The sequence below is a fragment of the Chrysemys picta genome, chromosome 14 (genome assembly GCF_011386835.1).
Source record: "Chrysemys picta bellii isolate R12L10 chromosome 14, ASM1138683v2, whole genome shotgun sequence".
Taxonomy (NCBI): Eukaryota; Metazoa; Chordata; order Testudines; family Emydidae; genus Chrysemys; species Chrysemys picta.
Genome location: NC_088804.1, coordinates 30,374,990 through 30,389,631, shown reverse-complemented (window position 1 = coordinate 30,389,631; position 14,642 = coordinate 30,374,990). Strand labels below are relative to the sequence as shown.

Below are 14,642 nucleotides of genomic sequence, written 5' to 3'. Positions count from 1 at the left end.
AGTCTCACACACACCAGTCCCAAGTTTTCCACACTTACTATCTGGGCACCCTAAGAAAACCCTGCCTTAATGAAGACTGTGTTAGTGGAAAGTATCACACAGTTGAAATAGAAAAGCATTGGTGGGTGGAGTTCTCTTAAAAGGGGAATGAAGTGGATAACGGAAGCAAAATACTGAGAGCACAGAAAAAAAAAACCCTCTAACTCTGGCAGAAGAAGTCAATCTTTCCCCTACATATTGATAGATGACGGAAACTGACTTTAAAATAAACATGACAATACCTAAAAAAAGTTAAAATAATTTATATTTAATATAGCCATTGATATAGCTTCTAGTTGGTTAGAAGGAGGGAGAATAGCCAAAGAACTCACAGTAAAATTGGTAAAACAGCAATATTCTCGCCTTCAAAATGTCAGCCTTGACTTTTACTCATATTACAGGTTAACAGGAAGAACTGCATATGCTGCATTGATTTTATAGTTATTCATCATACACATAGTTCAGTGAGATACATGCTCTGTGTCCAGGAGTGGCAGCTCAGAATTAGCGTTTGTATTTGCTGTTGGTGCTTTTTTGGAGTAATAGGTTGAAAATAAAGTACATCAGATGGAATGCTACATAAAGAAAAAATATAAGGTGTAGGGATATTTAGACACATACGCTGTCCTCCTGTCTGCTTCATTCAATAACATTGGAGTGCAAAAATCATACTGTAATTCTTCTTTTGAGATGACTTATGACTTGTTTTCACCTTGGTTGTTGTTTTTCTTATTAAGGGTTTGAATATTAACTATAGCATTTGAAAATAAAATGTTTATGGGCCATGTTGTACCAAACCAGGGGTCGGCAACATTCGACACGTGGCTCGCCAGGGTAAGCACCCTAGCGGGCCAGGCCAGTTTATTTACCTGCTGAACGGCAGGTTCGTCCGATTGCGGCCCCCACTCGCTGTGGTTCACCGTCCCGGGCCAATGGGGGCGGCGAGAAGCGGCGCGGGCCGAGAGATGTGCTTCCCGCCGCCCCCATTGGCCCGGGATGGCGAACCGCGGCGAGTAGGGGCCGCGATCGGCTGAACCTGCCACGTCAGCAGGTAAATAAACTGGCCCGGCCCACCAGGGTGCTTACCCTGGCAAGCCGTGTGCCGAATGTTGCCGACCCCTGTACCAGACAGAAGAGGCACAGGCCTGGTAGGTTCAGGGGCAGAGCTGACCCACCTCAATGGGAATTTCAGGAGCAATTGTGCTTCCCTGTGCTTCTAGCACACATGGGGAATAAGACACTGTACCATCCCTACTCTATCTTCATTGATAACTCTCTTCTCCTTCATGTCTCCAAGGTTAACATTCTTGATACCAATGTTTGTCTCATCTCCTATACCCCCCATATATAATCTTTTGCAAAGTCCTATCACATCTTCTTTAACATCCCCCCAAAACATCCTTTTTTCATTATCCCATCTGCTAAAACTCTTGTCCATATCCTGGCCACCTTTTGCTTTGATTACTGTAGACTTCTACTGTCCAGATTTCTTGCCTCTCACCTTTCCCTCCTCAAGTCTGTCCAAAACTCACTGCTGATTTCATTTACCACTCCTGTCATTCTCACCACATGCTCTTTTCTCTTGCCATTAATGATATGTCCTTTCCATATCACTAGTTTCATTTGTATCTAATCCCATACTCATTCCATATGCTTTTCCCATCCTTTCACTTTACTGCTCCTTCATTGCCTTTCTCATTCTCAGTTTCTTCCCTTCCTCTGCTCTTATCCACCATCTCTTTCCTCCTCAGTTGCCTCATTAAAGATCATCTCTTTCAACAAAGCCTGCTCCTTCTCATCAGTAACCCCTATGTTTTCCTCCACCTGATCTGCTACTCAGTGCCCTGTCTATGATTTGCCTTGTCTTACTTAGATTGAAGCATCCTTAAGCAGGAATCATGTGATGTCTTAATCTATGTTTCTAAAGTGCTGCATACCATTTTGGGCTATATAAATTATTCTTAATAATAGAATTAATGCTCAGAAAGCATTTTCTCTTAGCACACATCTTTGTATTTCCCTTCTAGTTTTTCCTTCGGAATGCCCAGTCAGTCCAGTTCATATAAGGATTAGCCTACAATTTCTTTCTTGCCCCCTCCCCCTTTTAATTTAATTAAGCCATTTTCTTGCCTAGATCTTGGCAAAAATATCATCTGAAACCAGGTCCACATTATGTTTGAGCTACTATACAATTAAAACAGCTTAGCATATTAAACATGTGTTTTGGTAAAGGCATTGACATTCAGGCTGAAAATGTATATACCAATTCCAGTAGAAGTGATTCAAAGCAACCAAGACATCAAATCTGGAGAAGAATTATAATTGACAAACCCTACCGTAACTATGCTAGTGCTACTGGGTCTGCTACAGTTAGATTTGAAAAGGTCCTCATACAACTCATTGTACTGAATTGCAGGAAGATGACAGTTCTAGCCCCATATATTGTCTGTGTGTATGTATGTTTCACTGCAATAGAACAGAATGCTGTTTCCAAACTCTTTGACAGGGCACTATTATGTTTGTAAAGAGGCTTGGCATGCCTTCAAGTGAGCGTCTATGTATATCTTGCCTTGACAGCCATAGAGTACAAGAATTGCTGAAAACCACATTACTTTCAGTTTAACATTGGTAAACCTTAGAAATCATTCTTTACTTTCTATGGCCCGATTCTGATGTCCTCACTCACACTGAGTGCTCTGCAATTAATCACATTGGTTTCAATGGGCCTCCTCTGAGAGTAAGATACTACATACTGAATTTCAATATATTCCTAGGTGTCTGTATCTTTCTACCTATATGTATAGGTATATGTCTAGACAGCTGCAGATATAGATATATAAAATAAAATGTGCACCAGAATTGCACAATGAAACAAACATATGCCCATCCAAGACACACACAAAAAAACATATGAAGAAATGAACACATTACCAATACAATCTATTAACAAGTACATTTTGCATATATTTTCTTATTTTCCTTTCCTTCAGCCACATTCACTCCCTTCATCTTCTTCTTCTTCTTCCCAGCTTTCTCTCTTTGCCCATTCTAATGCCCTCATTTTCAGATCATATGCCTAAGTGGTTAAGCCGACCATCAGTTTCCAGACATAACATCTTTCATTTTCATGTTTTTGGCTGATTATAGTTATACGTGGAGGAAAATAAATGAGTATGTGTCCACATATTGTAGTGCTACATCTGTGTACAAATACACACAAACAGATAATTAAACAACAAAATATCAATAGGATTAGAGTGGCATGTTGGAACAAATCTCGTTAAATCCTCCTCAATAACAACACTCCACAGCATCAGAAACAGACTATAAATTTGGGCCACAGAAGTATTATTGTGCAAAGAATGCCAATTGAATATAACTGATAGTCATTTTCTTATTACTGAGGGTCTCAACCTATTGTACTGCAGTTGAGCACTTTGGTCAAGAAGGGATTTAAAAAAATGAAATAGAAATGAAATAAATATTTTTCCATCATTGGTGTTCTGGGCTATTTTAAAGGCTGACTTTTCAAAGCTCTTTATATGTTTAGGTGTACATACCCACAATGGACATTTCTGGAACAGTGGCATGATATGGGCCATCAAGAAACTCTGGTGCATTGTCATTGATGTCTTGAACCTTAATAATGAATTCTGAAGGCGGTTCCAGAGGTTTGTTTGTATCCCCATCGACTGCTTGCGCTGTTAGCGTGTACTCTGCCTTTTCCTCACGGTCAAGTCTTTTCATAGCATGAATATCTCCAGTCTTGTCATTGATCACAAAGATTGTCCCAGCTCCATCTCCTGACAGGATATACTTGATTTTGCTGCTTCCAGGGTCCAAGTCTGTGTGTAGCTAAAATGACAAATAAGCATTTTAGTGATAAAACCCAGCATTTACTTTTCACATTGGTCTAGCCATGCATTTCTCGAGTTATTCTTTTGTACTTTAATCTTAGCTCCAGCGATCCATATCTCAGCTTGAATATGCAAGGAGAGTAAGGACTTGTATGCATACTAATCAAAATTGAATGTAATCATAGGCATAATTAGACTTTCTATTTAAAAAGCAGCTGTTTTATATATTTAAATCCCTATTTCTAAATGTAAATGTCTTCAGATCTATTATGAGCCAAAATGAACAAACACTAAATGTCCTTAACCAATTAGATCAAAGAGCAAATGAAGGATAAGCAATAATATATTTTTAAATCTAGCTACTTATTTTCATGCATTACTTCCTTTCAGCTTATTTTCAGAAAGTGATGGGTGTTTAAAAATGACTTAAACACATTTGGCAAGTTTCATCTGAGTTAATGTTTTTAATTGACAGCATTACCCAAAATCTTACAACTGCATTTTAACTCAGTTGTTGAACTGAACTAAAAAGACTCTTAAATCCTTATTCCCAAAGGGTTATTCATGAAAGAGTGTTTTGTGAAAGCAAGCTACCAGAAAAATGGAGAACGATTATTTTCCTTGGGCACACTTTTCTTCACAATTTCTTCCCATCAGAAAACTGATTTTTAAATTGTATTTAGTGCTTCAACAAAATGAGAAGATAAGATTAAAAAACCCTGAAATAATATAGAAAAAAATCCAAATTCAAGCAGCTCTTCTCGTATACTTTTCAGCTAAGTGCTTGAACCAAATCCCACTGGGGTGGGCTCTGGATCAACCCTAAAATGCCAGGTGAAATCAAATAATCAATTAATCTTCAAGTGTAAGATGTGCTTTTTATTATACCAAGTTTATTAATGTCAATATATATTGAAATGAATGAATATATTATTATAATTCATTTATAGTGATATTAAGCCCACTGGAAGATTACTTTAGTTTATGTACATATTTAACATTTTTTGAAAACATTTAGTAAGAGAAATTGTATAAAATATAATTTTAAAAGAGTATCATTTGCATTAAATATCTTGCACATCATCTTCACAAAAGATGTTTTGATAGAGGTTTGTATAACCTGGTAACCAGGAACAATCACCTAACTGATTTTGCTTTCACAATGGTCTTCATTAGAGGATAAAATGAGATGGAAAAAATTCTTACAGTATTTGCTGTCATCCTATCCTGTAATTGATGCACCTAAATGATCTTGCAGACACGTTCTTTCATAGATATTTTTTCAAGTTTGGATCAAATGTTGTTAAGTTAGCCCATACTCTTGCTTTGGGGGGAGGGATAGCTCAGTGGTTTGAGCATTGGCCTGCTAAACCCAGGGTTGTGAGTTTAATCCTTGAGGGGGCCACTTGGGGAATCTGGGGCAAAATCAGTATATGGTCCTGCTAGTGAAGGCAGGGGGCTGGACTTAATGACCTTTCAAGGTCCCTTCCAGTTCTAGGAGATGGGATATCTCCATTAATTATAGGTACTTGGGCTCCAGTAATGATGAGACAGTTTACATAACAATGTTGGAGCACCTTGTCTAGCATCATCTCTAGATGTTGCAATAAGCACAGCAGATAACCGCAGTCAAGTTTGGTCTTCTGGAGTTGGATTTAAGATTTATACAGTAGTTTGAATTTTGGACAATCAGTTTGAATCTTGGGAGGAGTTGGAGCTGGCATCTGTTATTTGACTTCCAAATAACTTAGTTGTCCCATGAAGATCTTCTGGGTGAAATCCTGGCTCCATTAACTCAATCTATCTCCACCCACCCTTCATCCCTTCTTTCTTCCTCCCTTCCATCTTCTCTGTTGCCCTGTCCTCCTCCAATCAAAACCCCACCTAAACCAAACAAAAACTACAAAACTAGCATGATGTTCACAAACCAACACTCTGTTTGTAGGTTCTCTCTCTTTCCCTTATCTTTGTCTGTCTTCTTAAGAGTGTAAACTCTTTCAGACAGGGAACAGTCTACTATTCTGTATTTGTACAGTGCCTAGCACAACAGAGGCTTGTTCCTGATTAGCCTGTAGTCACGGTTTTAATAAACACAACAAACAACTATGTTGATCTCAATAGCAAAATCCGCAGTGATGTCAAATGTGCCAGGATTTCATCCCTGTGTTTTGATGGGCAATCTACCATGCATTGATGATTTATGTCTTAGTATGGTAAGCCCTTAAAAATTATTAGATTTTTTTTTAAAGTAGAAAGAGGCTCATATCGAAACTTCAGATGCTGTGAATAGTCTGATTCTCCACCCTGCTATTAACCCAGGGGATGGCAGCGATTTTTTTGAGAAACTGCTTAGTTAAGAGTAACTAACCATTGAGAGAAGTATGTGCCATCAATAACCTCACAAGACCTGTCACCAAGGTAGATACTGAGTCTGTGCTAAAGAAGATGAAACATGGGAAGGCAATGGGACCATACAGTGTACCAATTGTGGCATTTAAAGCATTAGGCCTTGAGGGGGCATGATGATGATAAACTTCAACCATTTAGTCCCCCAAAATGAGCAGCAGAAGACCATGCTGGTATCTATCTTCAAGTGTGAAATGTATGGGAAGAGGAATTACAGACTCATAAGGTTAATGAGTTATACAATTAAATGGTTGGAAAGAATTATCAGGAAAAGAAGTTGTAAATGACTAAAGCATCAAATAAATGACAGTCAATTCGGGTTTATGGCAAGAGGGTAAACAATAGAATTACAGGGAGAATCATAATGAATAGCATTTTGTGTACACTGCGAGAAGGCTTATAACAGAGTTTCTAGAGAATTGATATGGTGGTCTATGGCCACGCAATCTACCAGAGACATATGTTCAGGCTATCATGGACATGTAGGAGGGCAGTAAAACACCACTGAGAAGCAGCTGCAGCTACAGTGATCCATTCACAGTGAGGGTGGGTCTATATCCAAAATCAGTCGTAAGTCCATTCCTATTTGTGATTGCAAGGGATACTTTCATTCAGGGGATTAGGAAAGAGGATTCATGCAGTATGCATTGTGCTTATGATATTAGATTGTGTTGCAAAGATAAATACAAACTGGAAAGGGATCTAGAATGATGGAGGAGTGCATGAGAAGAAAATAGTTTATGGATTAGCCAACAAAAAATGAAATACATGCAATGCTTCATTGAGAGGGACAATGAGAAACCAGTAAAACTAGGTCATATAGAGTTAACCTCTGTGCAACAATTCAAATACCTCAGTTCCGTAATGATGATAGGCATGTGGATGTGAACATTAGGAGTCTCATGAAGAGCGCTTGGTGCAAATGTAGGGAGTTGGTGGGAATTCTCTGCAATAAGAATATGTTAATTAAAGTGTATAAAACCATGATTAGGCCATCCATAATGTAAGGATTGGAATGCTACCCAATGAAGAAGAGAGAAGAATAACTACTTCAGACTGCTGACTGAGAATGCTCAGGTGAATGCTGTGTGAGATGAGAGCTGACAGCCAACAGAGAAATGATACAAGCCAAGATATAAGTAGCCCCCATCATGAAAAAGCCAACAGAGCATGGACTGAGATGGTTGGGTCATGTGAGATGAGACATAGGATTTCTTGGCCAGAGATTACAAGAGCTATCACAAGGCAAATACAGCTAGGATGACTCAGAAAATGGTTGTAAGAGATGCTGAAGGAGTCCATGAAGATCAGTGTCACCGGGAATGCTTGGACATAAAGGGTATGTCTACACTACGAGAGTAGTTTGATTTTACTTAAATCGAATTTGTGGAACCGATATTACAAAGTCGAGCATGTGTATCCACACTAAGGACAGTAATTCGACTTTGTGAGTCCACGCTAACAGGGCAAGCGTCGACATTGGAAGCGGTGCACTGTGGGCAGCTATCCCACAGTTCCCGCAGTCCCCGCTGCCCATTGGAATTCTGGATTGAGCCCCCAATGCCTGCTGGGGCAAAAAATGTGTCAACGGTGGTTTTGGGTAACTGTTGTCATCCAACCGTCACTCCCACCCTCCCTCCCTGAAAGCGCCGGCGAGAAATCAGTTCGCGCACTTTTCTGGTGAGTGACAGTGCGGACACCACAGCACTGCGAGCATGGAGCATGCTGTGACCATCGCTGCGGTTATGGCCGTTGTCAACACCTCGTACCTTATCATCCACCTTTTCCAGAGGCAGATGCTGAGAAATCGGGGGAGGAGGCTATGGCAGCACGGTGAGGACATTAAGTCTGAGAGGGGCACAGACCTCTCACAAAGCATGGGACCCCGCGCCGTGAACATCGTGGTGTCAATGGGTCATGTTGATGCTGTGGAACGGGGATTCTGGGCCTGGGAAACAAGCACAGACTGGTGGGACTGCATAGTGCTGCAGGTCTGGGATGAATCACAGTGGTTGCGAAACTTTCGGATGTGGAAGGGAACTTTCCTGGAACTTTGTGAGTTGCTGTCCCCTGCCCTGAAGTGCAAGGACACCCGGATGTGAGCAGCCCTGACTGTCCAGAAGTGAGTGGCCATAGCCCTCTGGAAGCTTGCAACGCCACACAGCTACCGGTCAGTCGCGACCCACTTTGGCGTGGGCAAATCTACCATGGGGGTTGCTGTGATGCAAGTAGCCAACGCAATCATTGAGCTACTGCTGTCAAAGGTAGTGACCCTGGGAAACATGCAGGTCATCATAGATGGCTTCACCGCGATGGGATTCCCAAACTGCGGTGGGGCTATAGATGGAACTCACATCCCTATCCTGGGACTGGACCACCAGGCCAGCGAGTACATTAACAGAAAGGGCTACTTTTCAATGGTGCTGCAAGCACTGGTGGACCATAGGGGACATTTTACCAACATCAACGTCGGATGGCCGGGCAAGGTTCATGATGCTCATGTTTTCAGGAACTCTGGTCTGTTTAGACAGCTGCAGGAAGGTATTTACTTCCCGGACCACAAAATAACTGTTGGGGATGTGGAGATGCCTATAGTGATCCTCGGGGACCCAGCCTACCCGCTAATGCCCTGGCTCATGAAGCCCTATACAGGCACCCTGGACACTGAAAAAGAACTCTTCAACTACCGGCTGAGCAAGTGCAGAATGGTGGTGGAGTGTGCTTTTGGACGTCTCAAGGGGAGATGGAGAAGCTTACTGACTCGCTCTGATCTCAGCAAAACCAATATCCCCATTGTTATTGCAGCTTGCTGTGTGCTCCACAATCTCTGTGAGAGCAAGGGGGAGACCTTTATGGCGGGGTGGGAGGTTGAGGCGAATAGCCTGGCTGCTGATTACGCCCAGCCAGACAGCCGTGCGATTAGAAGAGCCCAGCGGGACCCGCTGTGCATCCGGGAGGCTTTGAAAGCTAGGTTCCTCAGTGAGCAGAGTAACCTGTGACTATTACATTTGTTTAGGGGGGAGGGATAGCTCAGTGGTTTGAGCATTGGCCTGCTAAACCCAGGGTTGTGAGATCAATCCTTGAGGGGGCCACTTAGGAATCTGGGGCAAAATCAGTACTTGGTCCTGCTAGTGAAGGCAGGGGGCTGGACTTGATGACCTTTCAAGGTCCCTTCCAGTTCTAGGAGATAGGATATCTCCATTTTTTTTTTAAAGAGAAGCTGAATCTGCCCCCGTTTCTTTACCCAGTTAATGTTGACTATCCTCTCCAGTTTCCAACCACCTTCCCCCCTTCCAACACACCTTTAAAAATAAAATAAACAAAACTTTGTTCATTAACACCGTTTTCTTTATTACTTTTCGGGACTCTGTGTGGGGGGGCTATGTGACTTTGTGGCGGGGGAGGATGGTTACAGATCTCCTGCTGCATGGCTCTGTGATCCAGGCTAAGGACCGCTGCAAAAGATCTCTAACCGCCCTCCCCCACCACAAAGTCACCCCCCCCACACACACACACAGAACTTGAAAACCACCTCCCAGACTGACCAGGGTGCCTAGTGACTGCAATGTGTGTGTGACCTTCTGCTGAACCTGCCCCCGTGTCTGTACCCTGGTAAAGGTGACTGTCCTCTCCAGTTACCAACCCCCTCCCCTCCTTCAACACACTCTCCTCTAAAAGAACCTGACGGAAACAGTAATTAACAGAAACATATTTTTTATTAGCAACTACACAGCTAGGGGATGACACTGGGACGGGTGCTTGGGTAAGGTGTTTTTGGAGTGAAGGAAAGGACTTATCAAAACTTTGGGAATGAGAGCCATCTGGTACTTGAGCGGTCTGCAGGGGTGGAGTGACAGTTTTCACGGCCCCTGCCGCCCCATCTTCTTGGGACTTTGGGTGAGGGGGGTATGGGACTTTGTGGCGGGGGAGGGCGGTTAGAGATAGACTGCAGCGGGGCTCTGTCCTCCTGCCTCCGGTCCTGCAGAACATCCACAAGGCGCCGGAGCGTGTTCGTTTGCTCCCTCATTAGTCCAAGCAGCGTTTGAGTCTCCTGCTGGTCTTCCTGCCGCCACCTCTCCTCCTCTCCTCCCGTTCGCTGTGTGCATGCTGGTATTGCGACATGTTCTCCCTTCACTGGGTCTGCTGGGCCACCTCAGCTCAGGAGCAGCCCATAAGTTCCGAGAACATGTCGTCCCGTGTCCTTTTCTTTCTCCGCCTAATCTGTGCCAGCCTCTGGGAGGGGATGCCGGGGTAGGTCGAGAGACAGTCGCAGCTGTGGGATGGGAAAAAGGGAGTGAATTCCTCACAAAGATAAATTTTTGTGAACAATGAACATAGTCTTTCTCTGTGAACAAGACCATGCACAGAACCTATCACATGCGCACTCATTACAAGGTCGAATTTTCGGCCTTCGCATTCAGTGCCTGGGGTCTTGCAGTGGAGATCAGACAAGCGGGGCAGGACAGCGGAATTCGGGTAGCAGGCTGACATGGTAAGCTGTAGACTTTTGGCTGCTTAAAAAACTTAAATTATAGAAGTGCCCTCCTGTCACTTTCAAAGCAATGCTCCTAGCATTGGCCAGTTCCTGCTGCCGGCAATCCGGCAAGCATGAACTCTGCCCCTGTCGCACCCCCTTGCGGCTGTCCCCGGTAAAGATCCCTGTATGCTGCCCCTCTCCCGTCTCCACCGCGTGGCTGTAAACCGCCGGTTACAGTTATGTAAAGGAGCAGGCAAGCAGTCCCAATACTAACATTCCCCTAATTCAAAGCAGGTCACCATGAGCGACATCACTCTGATGAGGATTTCTGAAACAGAGAAAGACCACATGCTGCGTGAAAGCCAGCAAAAACCAGGGCCGTATGCCGCCATGCTCTGCAAGGCAATGATCCCAGAGTACTTGATGATAGCCTGGCGCGGAAAAGTTTCCTACCACGGAGGACACAATAAGGCCGCTCTCCCCAGGAACCTCATGCAAAGGCTTTCCAATTACCTCCAGGACAGCTTCGTGGAGATGTCCCATGAGGATTTCAGCTCTATCCCCGGACATATAGACCTTATTTTCCAGTAGCTGCACTGGCAAGGACTACAAAGTAGAGCGCCTAGGGCAAAGTAATCATGATAAACTGGACATTGTTAGATTCTTTTGCAGTAGTTGCACAGCCAAAGACTAAAACGTTAAGTGCCTAGGGCAAACCAATCATGAAAAACCCACTGTTAATGTTCCTGTTCTGTTCAAAATAAATGTTTACATGTTTAACACACTTACCGACTGATCCTTCCCCTGATTCAGGGTCCGGGTTAATGCGTGGGGAGGGTTGGTAGGGGATCTCTGTGAGGGTGATGAAGAGATCCTGGCTGTCAGGGAAATCAGCGTTGTAAGCGCTGTCGACTGCCTCGTCCTCCTCATCTCCTTCCTCATCTTCCCCGTCTGCTAACAGCTCCGAGGAAGCGGCCATCGACAATACCCCATCGTCAGAGTCCACGGACAGTGGTGGGGTAGTGGTGGCGGCCGCACCTAGAATGGAATGCAGTGCCTCGTAGAAACGGCATGTCTGGGGCTGGGATCTGGAGTGTCCGTTTGCCGCTCTGGTCTTCTGGTACCCTTGTCTCAGCTCCTTGATTTTCACGCGGCACTGCGTTGCATCCCGGCTGTATCCTCTCTCTGTCATGGCTTTGGAGATCTTCTCGTAGATCTTCGCATTCCGTTTCTTGGAGCGCAGCTCCGAAAGCATGGACTCATCGCCCCACACAGCGATCAGATCCAAGACTTCCCGATCAGTCCATGCTGGAGCCCTTTTTCTATTCTGAGATTGCATCTCTCTCTGCTGGAGAGCTCTGCATCGTTGCCAGTGCTGCTGAGCTCGCCACGATGTCCAAACAGGAAATGAGATTCAAACTGCCCAGACAGGAAAAGGAATTCAAATTTTCCTGGGGCTTTTCCTGTGTGGCTGGTCAGAGCATCTGAGCTCGGACTGCTGTCCAGAGCATCAACAGAGTGGTGCACTGTGGGATAGCTCCCGGAGCTATTAGCGTCGAATTCTAGCCACACCTAGCCTAATTCGACATGGCCATGTCGAATTTAGCGCTACTCCCTTCGTTGGAGAGGAGTACAGAAATCGAATTTAAGAGACCTCTATGTTGAACTAAATAGCTTCGTTGTGTGGACGGGTGCAGGGTTAATTCGATTTAACGCTGCTAAATTCGACATAACCTCCTAGTGTAGACCAGGCCAAAGAACAGGAATCACTGACTCTGACTAACAGGACAAGGTGAAGGCAACGAAATATAGAGCCATGGAAGATTGGCAGAAGTTCTTTAATCACAAACTAGTGAGACATTGATATTTGGACTAAATACAGCTCATGGTTAATATTAGCACATTGGAAACGTGCCTAAAAGAGGTAGGAGTGCCCAGAAGCATTTTATAACCTTTAAGCTGCAATTGATTAGGATCAATGGAAAATACATTTAACTTTCCCCCCCCAAAGATTAATCTGGGCCAAAAACAATAGTGTCAGGCACCAGCCTGCAGCAGAGCCAGTCTCCTGGCAACCCAGTGAACACAGCTTTAGATATAAGTTGTCTGATAGACTGTGGCACCTGATTGGTTGCAGGAGTCAGCAGGCTGGCTGGTACTTAAACTCAATAGCACCAGCAGTCCAGCAGCTGCTTAGTATAGTCCTAGTCTGCAGCTGTGCTTTATACTATCCCTGCCTCTGCCCTCTGTAGCCTTGCTTCAGCCCCAGCCTGTACCAGCTCCTGCTCCAGCCTCAGACTGTACCTGTTCTAGCCCCCAGCTTCCTCCTGACTTCTGATTCCTGGCTTAGATCCTCTTCTCCTTCTGACTGCAACTCCAGTTAACCCTTGGCTTTAGGGCTTTGGATTCTGACTCCTGACTCTGACCCTTGGCTTTGCTCCCATGCCTACCCCAGCCTGGATCCAGCTCTAATAGGTAGACCAGACTCTTGCTCCAATCTGGTCACTGACAGTCATATGTTCCAAGCCCTTTAATATAAAGCAAATAATAAATGTTACATTTATTCATCCTTTATGGTGAGTATCCAAAGTCAAAGGTCAAAACAGCTTTCTGAGATATTAAAGTGCTTGAATATGGAAACATTATAATAAATGACCTACATAGGTACCAATGTTTCTAAATCATTATATTGTTTTGATTTAGGATCTAACTGACATCATCACCTTATAGCTTCAAAGCACAAAATTAAGTGATGTTCAAAGTCAGAGAGCATATTATTTTTCCCAACTAACATTCCCTCTGTTGTACGAGATGTGAATGATAATAAAAAGCAATTGTCAAGCTTCAGCAGGCTGCATTCATGTGAAGGTTCAAGATCATTACACTCATAATTATATAAGGTCTAGGTGAATTGATAGAGAGGCATAATCAAGAGGATAAACGAATCTGAGTTTCTGCTGAAAAGTCTTCACAAATGTTAGAAATATGAAACTGCTTTCCACACCTGTACCTTTATCCATTACATTTGTGCCTGGAACCTGGCCTCCTAGTTTTCAGAGTGGTATTGAGAATTGTAACAAAAACATATATTTAACAAAGGAAACATTAATATTTACCACCTAGATTCCAGTACTAGACATGATCCCAGAATTAAGAGGAACATACAGAAATGGTGGCCTTTACTTCCCTTGCATGAGACCCAATTAGACTTTCTGACAGAGAAGTCCCAGAGCAGTGAAATTGCTCTCAACTCGTGGCCAGGCTGTAGAGTTGTAAATGCAAACATCTCCTTCCCTTGAAGTAGCAACCACACAGTTCCTCTATCCAACATATTCATGCGCTAATTGCCATTCGATTGTCCTTGCATCCTCCCCATAGCATACCTCTGGTCCCAATGGTGATACAGATGTCTTGTGTTAATACTCTGAAACCCCCATATGGCCTTAACACAGGTCTTAAGTAGCACAGAGGGCCTTACAGTACTTCTCCACATCAAGACAAATTTCACCCAACAATGAACTCTGAATCCCACAATAACTAATATTCATTGGTATAATACAGCTGGTGATCAGTGACTTCAATATTATTAATATCATGCATTGTACTGCCACAATACTAACTTTATTATTCATCAATTAATGAACACATACAAAAGAGTGTTGCCAACACATTTAGTCAGATATATAGCATATATTTATAGTCTTCCACATACATACCTTACAAACACACAATTACCATCAATGCAGCAGAGAAATTGCAGAGACAAATACTTGCTCTAAGGACTTTTCTATTTTGAAGATTTAAAAGTACCACTGTACAATAAAAAAAGGTAATACACTGGAATGCTGATTATTCAATTCATA

At 43.3% G+C, this 14,642-nt stretch overlaps 1 protein-coding gene across 1 annotated transcript in view; it reads right to left on the bottom strand.

Moving 5' to 3' along the window:
• CDH8 (cadherin 8) overlaps positions 1–14,642 on the bottom strand; it is a 200,962-nt gene that overhangs the window by 121,687 nt on the left and 64,633 nt on the right. The window contains exon 3 of the mRNA XM_005300574.4: positions 3,600–3,894. Within this exon, the coding sequence (XP_005300631.1) occupies positions 3,600–3,894 (295 nt within the window). The remainder of the gene's footprint in view (positions 1–3,599; positions 3,895–14,642) is intronic.